Raw genomic sequence first — 13,405 nt, 5'->3', positions numbered from 1 at the left:
CCGTATATCATGGGTCATTACGAAAATCCCATCCGCTTGATACATTCATGACAATTATTTCTATCAATTATCTCAAAGTTGCCTCTAAGATAGCAATTTTAAGTTCACTCTATGGACAAGGTTTCTCTAAATGGGGAACATTACTTCGTTGATTTTACCGAACGTTTCCGGTCTATAAATTGTAGACTCAATGTTCCAATTGTTGATGGATTAGGACATCCAAATGATTTTTTAAATGGTTATCTTTAACAAAAAGACGGTACAATATTGATGGTAAAAAAATTCCTTCGAGGGAAGGTATACCTTAGGATATTTCTCAAATGATTCACGGCCATAAATATATACTTGATAAAGAGCCAGGGGGGGGGGGTTGTTGTTATAAATCATTGTTAGAAACGACCACTTTCGGAATGATGTAATTTGAGAGAAGGATAATTTTTTACTGTTGAATTTGATACTGAGAGAGGCTTGAGCCGTGAAGCCTTTCTCAGATATATGAAAGCACACTATTCAATGCAACAGGATAGGTTTTTTTCAACCACTGAATATTGCAATTACCATTAAACATAGACGAACCAAAAGGGCATAATGACTGACTCTGTGCAAATTGTTTGCAAATTGTTTGCAAATAAAGGCGCGTCTCTTTTGGATCGAATTCTAAATGGATGGTGCCCTAATCAATATTAATTGATCTAATTTTTTTGTGGCATGTACATTTTGTGGAAATTACAGCCTTGCGTATGTTTCACCGAAAACAAAGATTGCGGTGAGTAATAAACCGGTCATCAGTTGAACACAGTGAATGGGTTTTAACATAAGTAGTTATCCAATTAAACAAAATGGAGTACTTTATTTATGGGTTATGTTAGGAAGTCCTTTTACAACGGGCGCATTCGATTAGCTTCCCTGGGTCGACCCCGATGTAACGTATTTTATTTTTTTCCAGGACGAACGTGGGCACACAATTACCCCACGTTCGTCCTCGAACCTGGAAAAAAAACCCAGACACGTCACCACGTGAGCCTTCCCGTGGTGACGTCAGTGCACCTTGGGCCAGCCCCTAGAGCCCCACTTGTGGATAGGGTCACTTAGGGCTGACCCGAGGTGCACTGACGTCACCACGGGAAGGCTCACGTGGTGACGTGTCTGGGGGGGGTTTCCAGGTTCGAGGACGAACGTGGGGGTAATTGTGTGCCCACGTTGGTCCCGGAAAAAAATAAAACACGCCACATCGGGGTCGACCCAGAGAAGCTAAACGAACGCACCCATAATACAGTGACTTGTTAGTGATGTCTTTGGTGAATATTACAAGGGGGTGTTGACTTTGTTTCGACCCATGGGACTGATGTGGGATGATTTTCCCCTTCTCAAATTCCAGCCAGGGGAAAGTCCGCGACTTGTTCTTATTAGCTTGTCTGATAAATTGCCCCTCTCTGAAATCAAGCCAACCATCTCATACTCGACTTACACCAGAACGTTTTGCGTGCTATGTAGTTAAGCAGGGCATCATCCCTAAGTCAGTCTGCGATATATCTTGCTGGGAAGAAAATGAATATTTGTATGTAGCCTAATTAAATAAGGATAATGTTGCAAAAACGATGGCTGTGACGTTGAAAGGTCTTTATCTTATTAAAAAAAAAAAAAAAAAAAAACGGAAAAAACGTTTGCATACAGCAAATTCCTGGTTGTCAGCCTATGTGTATAACACACTATGTACTCTTGGGTTATAAAATCACCGGTGACAATTGAAGACTTTCCATGTTACTGGGGAAAATTCTGTTAAAATTGTTCGTTAATAGTTGTTGATTTGAGAATCTTTAGGTCAGCAAACTTTCACAAAACCTGTTTCCGTTTCAGTCGACTTCGACCCCTTTTGTTCGATTAATCGTTATTTATTTGACCCTTCTTGCCACCTTGCCAATCAATATTTTCCGCTTGAGGTTTTAATAAAGACGCTATTTCCAACTTTCCAAACCAACCCAAGAATTTTCTTGAATGGTGCGTGTTGAGATAATTATTAATAACTGAAGAATACAACAGTCATATTACGGCGAGTTCCTGTGATACAAAGGGTGGTTTGTGGTCACCAAGTAAATCTTTAATAAAAACGGACAATTCTGTGTGTGGTTCCTCTTTTTTGTGAGAAAATTATCTTCCGGCAAACATGTGATCTTTTAATGGAAGAATTATGTCTTTAGTGTCGAAAAGTTTGATGTAGTTGTAATTAATTGGAGAATACAACTGACATATTAAGTCGAGCTCATTTGATACAAAGGGTTGTTTGTGGTCACCAAATAAAAAAAAATAAAAAACATATTGTTTTATGTTTTGTTATTTTCGTCACGAAAAAAACCCAATAATCTCCCGGCAAAATTATGTTCTTACCGAGTGTTTTTAATTATCTAAATCTTTGATATAATTATTAATAACTCGAGTTGATACAAAAGGTCGTTTGTGGTCACCCCCAAAAAAATCAAAAAACATACCGGGGAAAAAAAACATTGTTTTTCTCTTCATGAGAACATTTTAACGTCCGGCAAAAATGTTATCTTACCAAAGTGTTTTTAATGGAAGTTTTATGTTTTAGTGCAAACAAAAAAATATGTTTGTGCAGGAGAGTTATAACGCTAACGGGGATAAGGTGTTATGTTTTGGGCGAAGTCAACGCGTACTTGTGTGAAACTTTATCACATAATGTGAGATGTGATATCCTTCCGCCCCCGTATCATTGCCCCTGGACAATTCCGCTATTTTACAACAGACTGTAGTAAAATTCTAAGCGTGTATCTTGATTTAAACTCCTTGAGTATGAGTCTATGTATGTAGTCTGGATTCAAGCCGCCCAGTGCGCAGACTGGTTAGAATTCAACGACTCTCTGTTTGTTTGCAAGTGTGAAGTAATTCCACGAACGCCCCTTTCATACAAACTGGTGATGACCATAAGCACATGACTTGCACGAGTCTAGTTTTTCTTTGAGGAATAATGCCAGAAATGATGATTGAACTTGACTTGATATACATTCTTCAAAGCAAGGTATCCCTTTACTTAAAAGTTGTCATAAGAAGTAAAGGGGGAGGTTAATTATACACGAATGTGAACCAGTCTCGGAACCATGAGCAGTAACAACTTTTGGCGGGAAGCAGATGCTTAACGCGTGTGACGTATAATGTTTTTCCAACTTAAAGGGAAGGTACACGTTTGGTTAACTTAACAATGACCTGGTAACGAGCAATGGAGAGCTGTTGATAGTATAAAACATTGTGGGCAACAACTCCAACTGAAGTAACGTAGTTTTTGAGAAAGAGGTAATTTCTCACTAAAATAATAAAATACTTCTACCTAGAAGTCTTTTATTCCTATCTGAAAGCACACTAACAAGGGTGTTTTTTCTTTCAACATTATCTCGCAACTTCGATGACCAATAGAGCTTAAATTTTCACAGGCTTGTTATTATGCTTACGATGGGATACACCGAGTGAGAAGACTGGTCTTTGACAATTCCCAAACGTGTATCTTCCCTTTACTGTTTGAAGGAATTTTGTGAAGTGCGGAAAGGCTGTAACATACCTTTTAAGGGTCTGTACACGTTTGGTAATGATTTTGAATAAGAATGGCAAAAAAAAACTTACTTGGTAAAATTACAGCAGCTTTGGGTAGTATAGTCTATTTTGAGAGACACTTCAATTCGAAGAACTACGGTTCGTGAAAAAAATATATCACTTTGTATCCCCCTTAATTTGAACTTAATGAGCGTTTTTAATAACGTTAACGCTTCTCAAACTGTAATCCCATTATTAGGGATTATTCTTTCCGCATCCATGACCATAATCGCTCCGGATTTCCGGCGAAATCTAACAAATGTTAAAAATAAAATTGTTGCAGGTTGGAATCATTGTATATATCTATACATTTTTTTTATTATGATTATAACATTCGAACGGTTCCACTAACCAAAGGTACACCTTTGCTTTCTTATCCGCACCGGTATCATCAGCCCTTACACACAGCTAACACTAATCTGAGCCCCATAAAAGATTCAAAGTATTACAAAGATGATATGAATGACAAATTAATATTTTAGATGTGATCCGGGAACATTATCTGCTTGTGCGAACACCGTTCTCCTCGGGTGCTTATACTAATCGTGCATGACTTGCGTTTAATACACGTGTTTTAATCTTTACAGTCAAATCTAAACCGACTTTTCGTTTTGTTCCTCATGTGTGCTTCTTGTACAAAATTCATAACAATTTTTAATGTTCATGACTCAGAGATTCGGTCATACGCAGAATATATTTTTTGTGAGCGAGGGTGTATAGCAAAAAACATCCGGAACTAAACTCATCGAAGGCATGACATTGTGACGTATTGGTAGATTAAGTGGTGCAGTGGCGACGGTACTTAGCGGATGTCTATGGCACGTACCGGGACTGTGCAACACGTTCCATAATTCCTCGCCACTGATTAAAAGTTAATTAATATATTTTGGGGTGAGAAATTGTGTGCGGTTAGGGCCTGATATTGGTGTGATTTATTTTATACCTATTATTCATGGTGTTACATTCTTTTGTTGGGCCGGTCGGATTCAATTTTAAGTGTGAAAATTGATTGAATAATGAGTCGATGTCGCGCTTTATCTCATGTTCTCTGTGTCTGTGATTTAGAGCTAGCAGCCGGTACTCGATTTAAGTTCTCGGAACAGCTAAAAAATTATAATAATTTACAGAGTAATAATGTAAAACCCCAAAACATATAAAATATCTCGGTCGGAATTGACTCAGACTCCGGTCCGAATTGACCTGTCCTAAAGGGGCATGACCTATGACCTGACAACTAGTTATAGAACATGGGGTTGTTCTCGGGTTATGCGTCAATTTAGGTCGTTCTGACTCAGATTCGGGGTCGTATTGACCCAAAATGAGTCGGGACCACTTTAACCTGGATTCCGGGTCACGTCTGACCGGGGAGTTGGTAGAGTGAATCATTTACCGCAACAAGCAAGTTTGCACACATTCTTTTAGTGCTTTTAAAGTCTTACGAATTCGGTACGAAAAAGATTAACCGACCGTAGGGGTGTGTGTGATATTTTTAATGCAGCGAGGGAACCAACTTAATATAAACCAGAACTTGTTTCTTTCTTATTTTCCACAGATATTGAACAGATTACAAGAACGTCTCCTCGGGAAAGTTGACCTCTCTCAAACCAACACATGGCATGGAAATCAGAGTCCAAAAGAATTAGACCTTCAACGATATAGTGGTAAGAAATAATTTTGTTTTCAAAATTAGCAATTATTTATCTTTCAAACTTTCCTTATGTAACCTTGTTATAAGTTCATTCTGTTCCCTTTTGGGCCACATTTCTTCAAAGTAGAGTCTGTCAAAAACGTCGAGCAGACAACCTTCGCTCTTCTTAGAGCAACCACCACTACATACACAAAAGAGTAACCGCAAATATAATTTACTTATTCATCAAATTCATTCGTTTTGCTTAATGAAGGGTGTATGTTGTCTACAAATCACCGACAAACATTCGGTTGCCTCGGCATAACACACTGATTAAACTAGGAATTACACTACACTGTGCGATACAATCTAAAAGGCTTACCATCTTCCACAACCCGTTTGATAAAAAAAACACCATTCGTTTAGAACTACACACAATCATATCCAGAAATTACTATTGAATTATACCGTTTCTGGTCGAAAGCGTTCCAAACTGTAATCCAATTCAAAAGGGAGTTTATGTGAAGTGGGGCCTAATGTAGCCTGGCTGTAAAATGCGATACCATCATTGACCTCTGCTTTGATCCTGTGGCAGATAGTGTTATACTGTGGAACCCGGGTTGACACAACACATCATGTGAAACCAGTACCATCACGCAGTATTGTGATGAAGTCACTGGGGAACACTCTCGGGCTGGTCCTAGATAGACTAAAATAAAATATACAAATAAACTAACAACGATATAAATATTGTTCAAATAATACGCATAAAAATGCACACATACAAGGGCATCACTAAAAGTTAAAAAATAAACGAAAAAAGCCTTTAAAAAACACCTTTTGAGTTGGTTAATTTGAGTTTTCAATTCCCAAAGAGTTGACTCGAATAGTAATTGGAACCAAGAATGTTGCATTGTGCTTCAAGGTATTACGTATTTTCCCCCCGATTTGTTGTTGAATATAAACTGCATACTTCAATAAGAAATAAATTGCAAAATCAAAATAGTACATCGCGAGGCGAGTTGTTGACGTAGGATGATTTCGTGCTAAATCCAAGACTTGGGGTATTATAGTTGATCAGTACTGTGTTAGCTTCAGCTTAGCTTTAGCTGCCATATTGTGAGCTGCTCTCGTGGTCTTACAGTGATGGTCAGAATAAAGTTCATTCACCATGAACGGCTCGTGACAATCTTCAAGTGGACTCGAGTGGCGTGAACTCACTCAGTAATTTTGGGGTCAGGTTCGACTGTAAGTCGTTTTTTTTTTTTTGTGACCGCCAAGGTCTACTTGAAATCTATTGAATTATCCCCGATTCAAGGCTTGCGAAGTTTGAAACCTCTTGTCCATTTGTTGATATATAGTGTGTTATGTTGACCTCGAGAGCGTACGAGCTTTCGCAAGAATCATGTATATCTTCTGTAATAGAATAGGATTGCCGCATACATTTTCCTAATTTCATTTTTAAAGATTCCCTCTTTTGGGAAGAAAAAAATCCCATTGGAAAGCACTACGAAACGACATGGCAATTTTGATGTACACCAAGCGTGTATTAAGGAAGTTATTTTCATAACAACTTGAAGCCTCTTGTGATATTTTCGGAATAAAAAAAATCAATTTATATTGTAAAAAAATAGTACAAATCTTGTTAAAAAAATACTTTTTGTAAAAATGTCCGCTTCACGTTTGACCGCGGAGAACATAAAACACAAGGAGATCGTCGTGATCCGCGACGTACACGCGTGAAAACTAGTGCAATCTGCTTAATGTAGTAGTAGTAGTAGTATGATACCCTAAACCGCGCGAAACTAATGACGTCGTTGTCCGGAAACCTGTACGACCCAGGGTATGTTTTCGCGCTAAAACTAAGCACATATCTTGAATCGGTTTATAACATTTTTACATCGTCGTCGAAAATCTTCTGCCCATACTATTTTCATGTAAATTAGCTGCTCAAAAGAATACAAAAGAAATATTAATCTCAAAGAAAATTTAAATTGTGTTATTTGATTAGAGTTTGGTTGAACCTTAATTCTCCCTTGCATGGCACAACATTTTTCGAATGACAAAGGTAGAAACTCTGCTTCGGCCGTATTCATTTTGATGTGCAGAATTTCTCCAATTGGGTGGTACTCTCAAATTATTTTACTTCCCTTACGAATACATTCAATGGGATTCAATGAAAACAGTAACTTCAGGAAACAAACGATGTACTGGTCAAGGACGGTCTCGACAGAGCCGCATGGTGCTTTTTTTTTAAATAATCTATTCTCTCGTTTGTTTTCAAGAATGTTTTTCTTTGTGTCCCCGCAGGAAATGTTCGTAAGGGGCCTACATATTAAATTTTTAAAAAGAGCACTTTGTGAGAACGGAGAAAAAGATGCTGTCATGGGGAACTAATGCGTAGAAGGGGTCACGTGGTTTTGGTTTTCATGACAGAGTAACCATGGCAATATATTTAAACACAAACACAACTTATTCCGCTACATTTAGTCCTGCCTTGAAGAGGGAGAGATGCAATTAAAATCTCTTCCATAAAATGTAGGATGTTATTATTTGATAAACTACGGATGCATTTGCAGATTTAGTATTCGCCTGAATATTTATCCTTGCCATGTAATTCCCCTCGTTGCCTCTGTACACTAACTTGCTTACACCCAGCACAAAACTAAATCATTATTTGCAACCTACATGGCCGTGTCCATAACACGCAGGATATTTCCCCAGTGCAGTCATTCAAACATTTAAAGGCAGTGGACACTATTGGTAACTGTCAAAGACTAGCCTTCACAGTTGGTGTATCTCAACATATGCATAAAATAAACCTGTGAAAATTTGAGCTCAATCGGTCGTCGAGGTTGCGAGATAATAATGAAAGAAAAAACACCCTTGTCACACGAGGTTGTGTGCTTTCTGATGCTTGATTTCGATACCTCAAATTCTAAACTTGAGGTCTCGAAATCAAATTCGTGGAAAATGTCTTCTTTCTCGAAAACTACGTCACTTCAGAGGGAGCCGTTTCTCACAATGGTTTATACTATCAACCTCTCCCCATTACTCGTAATCAAGAAATGTTTAACTATTTTGAGTAATTACCAATAGTGTCCACTGCCTTTAAATCTAGCTTTGTATCCGTGGTCAAGTGGTAAGACTGTAGAACTTACAAGGTTATGGGTTCGAATCCTACCAAAGCTAACCACGGGTTTCACAATGACTAGAATAAGTATTGTCGTATAGTAACTGCATCCAAACACGTGCAATTCATAATCATAAACGTTAAACCAATGTTTATTATGATTGAGATTGACTGTTGTCAGCTCGGTGTTAAAATCCCACTTGTGGTATTTTGTCGATTTCGTTTGGTAGGAATATTATCTAAACAAATAAACGACCTAACAAACGACTTACACTCATGTTCATTTCATCCACACCTCTCATACCGGTTCACTATCATCCGCTACATCATCTTTCAAGCACCCCTCTTCAGAACATGCCAAACCCCGCCCACTCGAAATCCACCTTTCAATATAGATCAGCCGTCCATATCCGCATAAAATAGTCGCTGGCCCGGAGGTTCTTTTCTGTGACATCACTTGAGCTCACCCACCTGTCCTGTATATGGATCAACCCCCTAACCACCCAATCATTCCCTAGCCGGGATCCTTTTAACCCATCACTCACTTCTAAACAATCTCTTTCTCTTCTTTTCTCTTCCTCTCTTCCTAATCTTGCTTTCAGATCAAGAGGATGAGTTTATAGACGATGACGATGAAGTGCCTAACCGCCCGGCTATTAAGAGGAAATGTATCGGTCGGTTTCAACCTTTCTCTATGCCCTGTTAGAGTTCACTCAGCCTATCAGGGCTGTTTGGTCTCGTAAGAACCTCCCGTACAAGATTATTTTTAAGGGCTGTGTTTTGAGATTGAGCGTCTTTGGCTAAGGCTGATGACGTCAATGGGGAACTTTTGGGACGCTAGGTGGCAGCAGACGTACCAGGTCAATCTATTGTAATCGATAATTTGCGCATGCTCAAAACTTCGTGAACAATGGAAATTGACCTTGTAAAGTCTGCTGCCACCTAACGTTTCACAGTCTCCCATTCTGAAGTTAAGGCTCACGGAATGGCTTTGGCTAATACCGTTGTAGCTAAATCCGCATGATATCAGACACGGCTTATACCACTCGATTTTGTTGAATTTTTTTTTTTTTTTTTTAATGTCACAGGGCCTTTTTGATTGAACTGGCAATATCTCTTTGCCGTAAATTTATTGTAAATAGAGTGTTGATACGGGAGTAAACAAACAAACAAACAAACAAACAAACTGACGGGGCCGTTTATAATATGCATCAGTGGCTTGTAATGTTGACAAATTATAGTTTTGTAAAAAATTGAGTTTTATTTCATCTTGTCAATCTTCAGTAGTGAATATTTATTAGTAATTCCACTTAGGCTATCTAAACCGATTTCCTAACAGGCGTAATTTAGGCCGATGTTGGGACACACAAATTAGTAACAACACCAAAGGTGGTGATTATAAATTAATTTTTAGATGCGCCCCCAGCGGTGGTGTTGAGCTAGTGACTTTAAAGCCCCGTTCTGACGAAGACTAATTAATATGAAACCACTGACAGATGAACTTTAAAATGTATTAATCAAGATTAATGGCCAATCGCCGAATTGACTTTTGTGTTTCTTTAAGACAATTCTAATATAAAATATGTAAAACGAAATAAGTATAGTGAAATTACATTCCATAAAATATTAGTGTTGTTTACAAATTAACTTATTTTAACGAACGGATAGTTAATTTTAATAGCTTAAATGTTCAAATAAACTGGCGCATATTGTCTGCATAGTGCATAATGATGACGAATTGTATAATAAGAATGGAAAAGTTACACATTTTGTTTTAGTGTCTATTAAGCGGTCTAAAGTGATGAAGCTCCCGCCGTCAAAAAGACAAAAAAATCGATCAACATTATTAATCTCGTCTTTGTCTTTGACGTTAGAAGGGAATCACCCGTTCTAGTATATACTAATATGACTTTTGATGACGACAAATTAATAATGACAACTCTATTTCAACTTAAACGATGGAGACGTTTACGAGTAGATCGTAGTTATGGATCGAGAGCGTTGTCGAGGATTAATCCTGTTTAATAATCACTTCTGCTAATCATAATAGCATGTCATATTTCTTTCTGAAGTAACTAATTTACTAATTAACTGATTAATTGCACCTACATCATTTCTTCAAGCACGCTTTATAACCTTAAAAACCAGGGCCCAATTTCATGGAGCTGCTTAAGCAGAAAACACTAACTGACAACTTCTGCTTAGCAATTAAGCAGGATACCAGCATCAGATAGTAAGAGATGGTATTTTGGCTGGTAACCGTATTCTGGTATTAAGCATATTATTTGGTTGCGCTTAGCTACTTTTTGTGCTTAATTTGCTCTATATGAAATTGGACCCAAGACATGTGGAATAATACTAATCTTATGTTAATCAATTTTTATTGCTAATTAACAAACAAATATAGTTCTGATCAAAGACGCATTTTGGTCAGTGGAGGTCAGTCCTTGGGTCGAAATTGATGGGCGATGTTTGTTTCCCCAAAACAATTAAAGATAATACCCGACTCAACTGCAAATGGTAGTCACTAAGGTCTACGTATGTTCATCATTTAAACTTGGAAGTGTAAAACTACAATTAGTTTCTTAAAAGTTTGTCCACAATGTATTACATCATTTAAACTTGGAAGTGTAAAACTACAATTAGTTTCTTAAAAGTTTGTCCCCAATGTATTACTTCAGTCTTTTATGTGGAATAAAAAAAGACAACGCAAAAGCAATTCTTTAACGAGAGAGTTTTTCGAATCAAGGCGTCTTTGATCCTACACGTTATCTATGATTTGCTAAAATAGTTATAAAACACCTGTAGGCCTATATGAACCAATGCGAGTTTGAGTATTGTTAGATAATAGGTTTAAGCTGTGTAAGTTAAGATATACAAAGGAATATCATTTTAAAGTTCTTTCTTAATTAAGTTTCACTAAAATAAGATTAAAAAAATGTTGGCTGGGAGTTTGTCATGATGTTGATACATCAAGTTAAGATTAATTTAAAGAAAATAAAACAAAAGGAGAACAATAATTGATCACATAATCGGCTAAAGCGAATGAATGTCTCAGCCGATTTCTAACCTTCTGCCCGGAACTACTCTCCCGAATTCAGAAATTCTACACCGCTGCTGCAATAAAATAAATAGCAAGAAAACTTCGCAAAGAATGTACACCACAAAATAAACACATGGTGTCACCGTTCATCGAACATGAGTTTTTAAAATTGTGTGTGATTCCGTTGTAGACAATTATAAAGGTATAAACGTCAGAGACAACCCCTTTTAAATTCGTGCATTCTATTTTCTGTTGATCAGGTCTGCTCGTGCATTGATTTTCATGGTCTACAAACCCAATTATCAAAATCAAGGAATTATGAAAACAAAGACTTTTAACTGATGCCGTACTTTGGCCAGAAAAATATCGAGACTTGAGAAAAAAAGGAATAATATCGATAAATGACAAACCGTTACCATTGGGCCAGTATGACTTTGTGTAAAAAAAAATCATTCCATTTACGCGAGGGAAGAGAAACAGTCGCGTAAAGCATGTTATAAAAAATGTGGTCGAAAAGTACCGATTAATGCCATTAAAAAGTTTTAAATTGGTGTATTTTTATTGAGGTGCATATTGTTCTAAAGAATGCAAAATTGATAACCCTTAAGATGCTGTTAAGAATACGGTTTTCTCTCGTTCATGTTTTGGACACTTTAAACCTTTACAGTTCGGACAACTAAAGCCCATTTTGTTTAGATGTTAAAACGGAATAAACAAATCATGAAAGTAAGAAGCAGATTTACATTGTTTGAAAGAACGCTATCGTGGAGTTTGTGTTTGGAGCAGGACACAATTAATTGGAGCAGGACACAATTAATGTGTTAATTAAATTTACTGTAATCTCCCAAATAACCAAATGAAACCTTTAAAGGTAATTCTCTTTTGCAGTAATTATAAACTTAATCTCGACTTGTCCATAAAATCAGTACGTTTACTCGATGTTAAACTTGCACATGGATAATTATGCGAACTTGATTTAAAGGTATTGTGCCTATACGGGATTGGTGAGGACACAAAACATCATTATTTAATTTTCGTCAGCAAGCTTTACACATTAAAAAGATTTTGTTTTCTGTAAATATCTACCTCTGAAATGAAGTCACCATTTGAGTAAAAAAAAAACGCAACAGTCGATTTCGGTTGTTAGATGCTGAAAACTAGGCATGGTTTTCACTATTTTTCTCCCAACTCATACAATGGAGTAGGCCTAAGCACACATTTTCATGTGTTATGGTTGATCAAACATGTATGTTATGGTTAATCAAACAAAATATGAACACTGTCTGTGACTATTTCGTTTGCTCCAGCAATACTGTTCAATTCCCCTCAAATTGCTAATGTAGAGAGAAAACCGGCCACTAAATGTGAGACAGAATATACAACCTGTTTTACTGAAGTTTTCAAACAAACAAACATTCCACAATTGTGCACATGTGGTTTTATGTTCCAACATCTGCTGATATTTTAAACATGTACATATTTCCTGATAAACAAATGTTCTCGGGGAACTACCACTTCAGTTCAAACGTTTTGTGCAATTTACGCAAAAGTAAAAAATGGGGGAAACTACGTAGATTTGTAAACATTGACTGTAGTATCTTATTTAAGCTTTATGTGATATAGGCATAATTTATTCTAAGATTAAACTGTAAACTTCGTTGAACATTCGTTGAAGTAATCATGCATTTGGCTAAGTTATCAGTTATTATATGGCTAGAGAAATTTATTTAAATTTCGAGATATGCATACAAAATAAAAGCTGATCTAATTTCTTGAAGAAAAAAAAGATTTGTGGTGTATTTTTTATTTGTTTAAGTGTTGAAGAGCTTAATAGAGGCTGGTTGCATGTCAAGTGTTAACGAGGTATTAACGTTGCTTAGTTTCATCTATGTTCCATACTTTGTGTCCAATGGAGCAAGCATTGTAGCTGGTTTGTTCCTTTTCTTTATACAATTAGCAGTAGTTTGGTCCTCGCTATAGTTTACTTCCGTATCATGATGTT

General features: G+C 36.9%; 1 protein-coding gene across 1 annotated transcript in view; it reads left to right on the top strand.

Annotated features, from left to right (window-relative positions):
• LOC139939554 (uncharacterized) overlaps nucleotides 1–13,161 on the top strand; it is a 71,355-nt gene extending 58,194 nt beyond the window's left edge. The window contains exons 2-3 of the mRNA XM_071935556.1: nucleotides 5,153–5,261; nucleotides 8,963–13,161. Coding sequence (XP_071791657.1) covers nucleotides 5,153–5,261; nucleotides 8,963–9,066 — 213 coding nt within the window. The 3' untranslated portion in view covers nucleotides 9,067–13,161. The remainder of the gene's footprint in view (nucleotides 1–5,152; nucleotides 5,262–8,962) is intronic.
• Nucleotides 13,162–13,405: the final 244 nt, after the last annotated feature.

The sequence above is a fragment of the Asterias amurensis genome, chromosome 7, assembly GCF_032118995.1.
Source record: "Asterias amurensis chromosome 7, ASM3211899v1".
Taxonomy (NCBI): Eukaryota; Metazoa; Echinodermata; class Asteroidea; order Forcipulatida; family Asteriidae; genus Asterias; species Asterias amurensis.
This window is presented reverse-complemented; position numbering and strand designations above follow the sequence as displayed.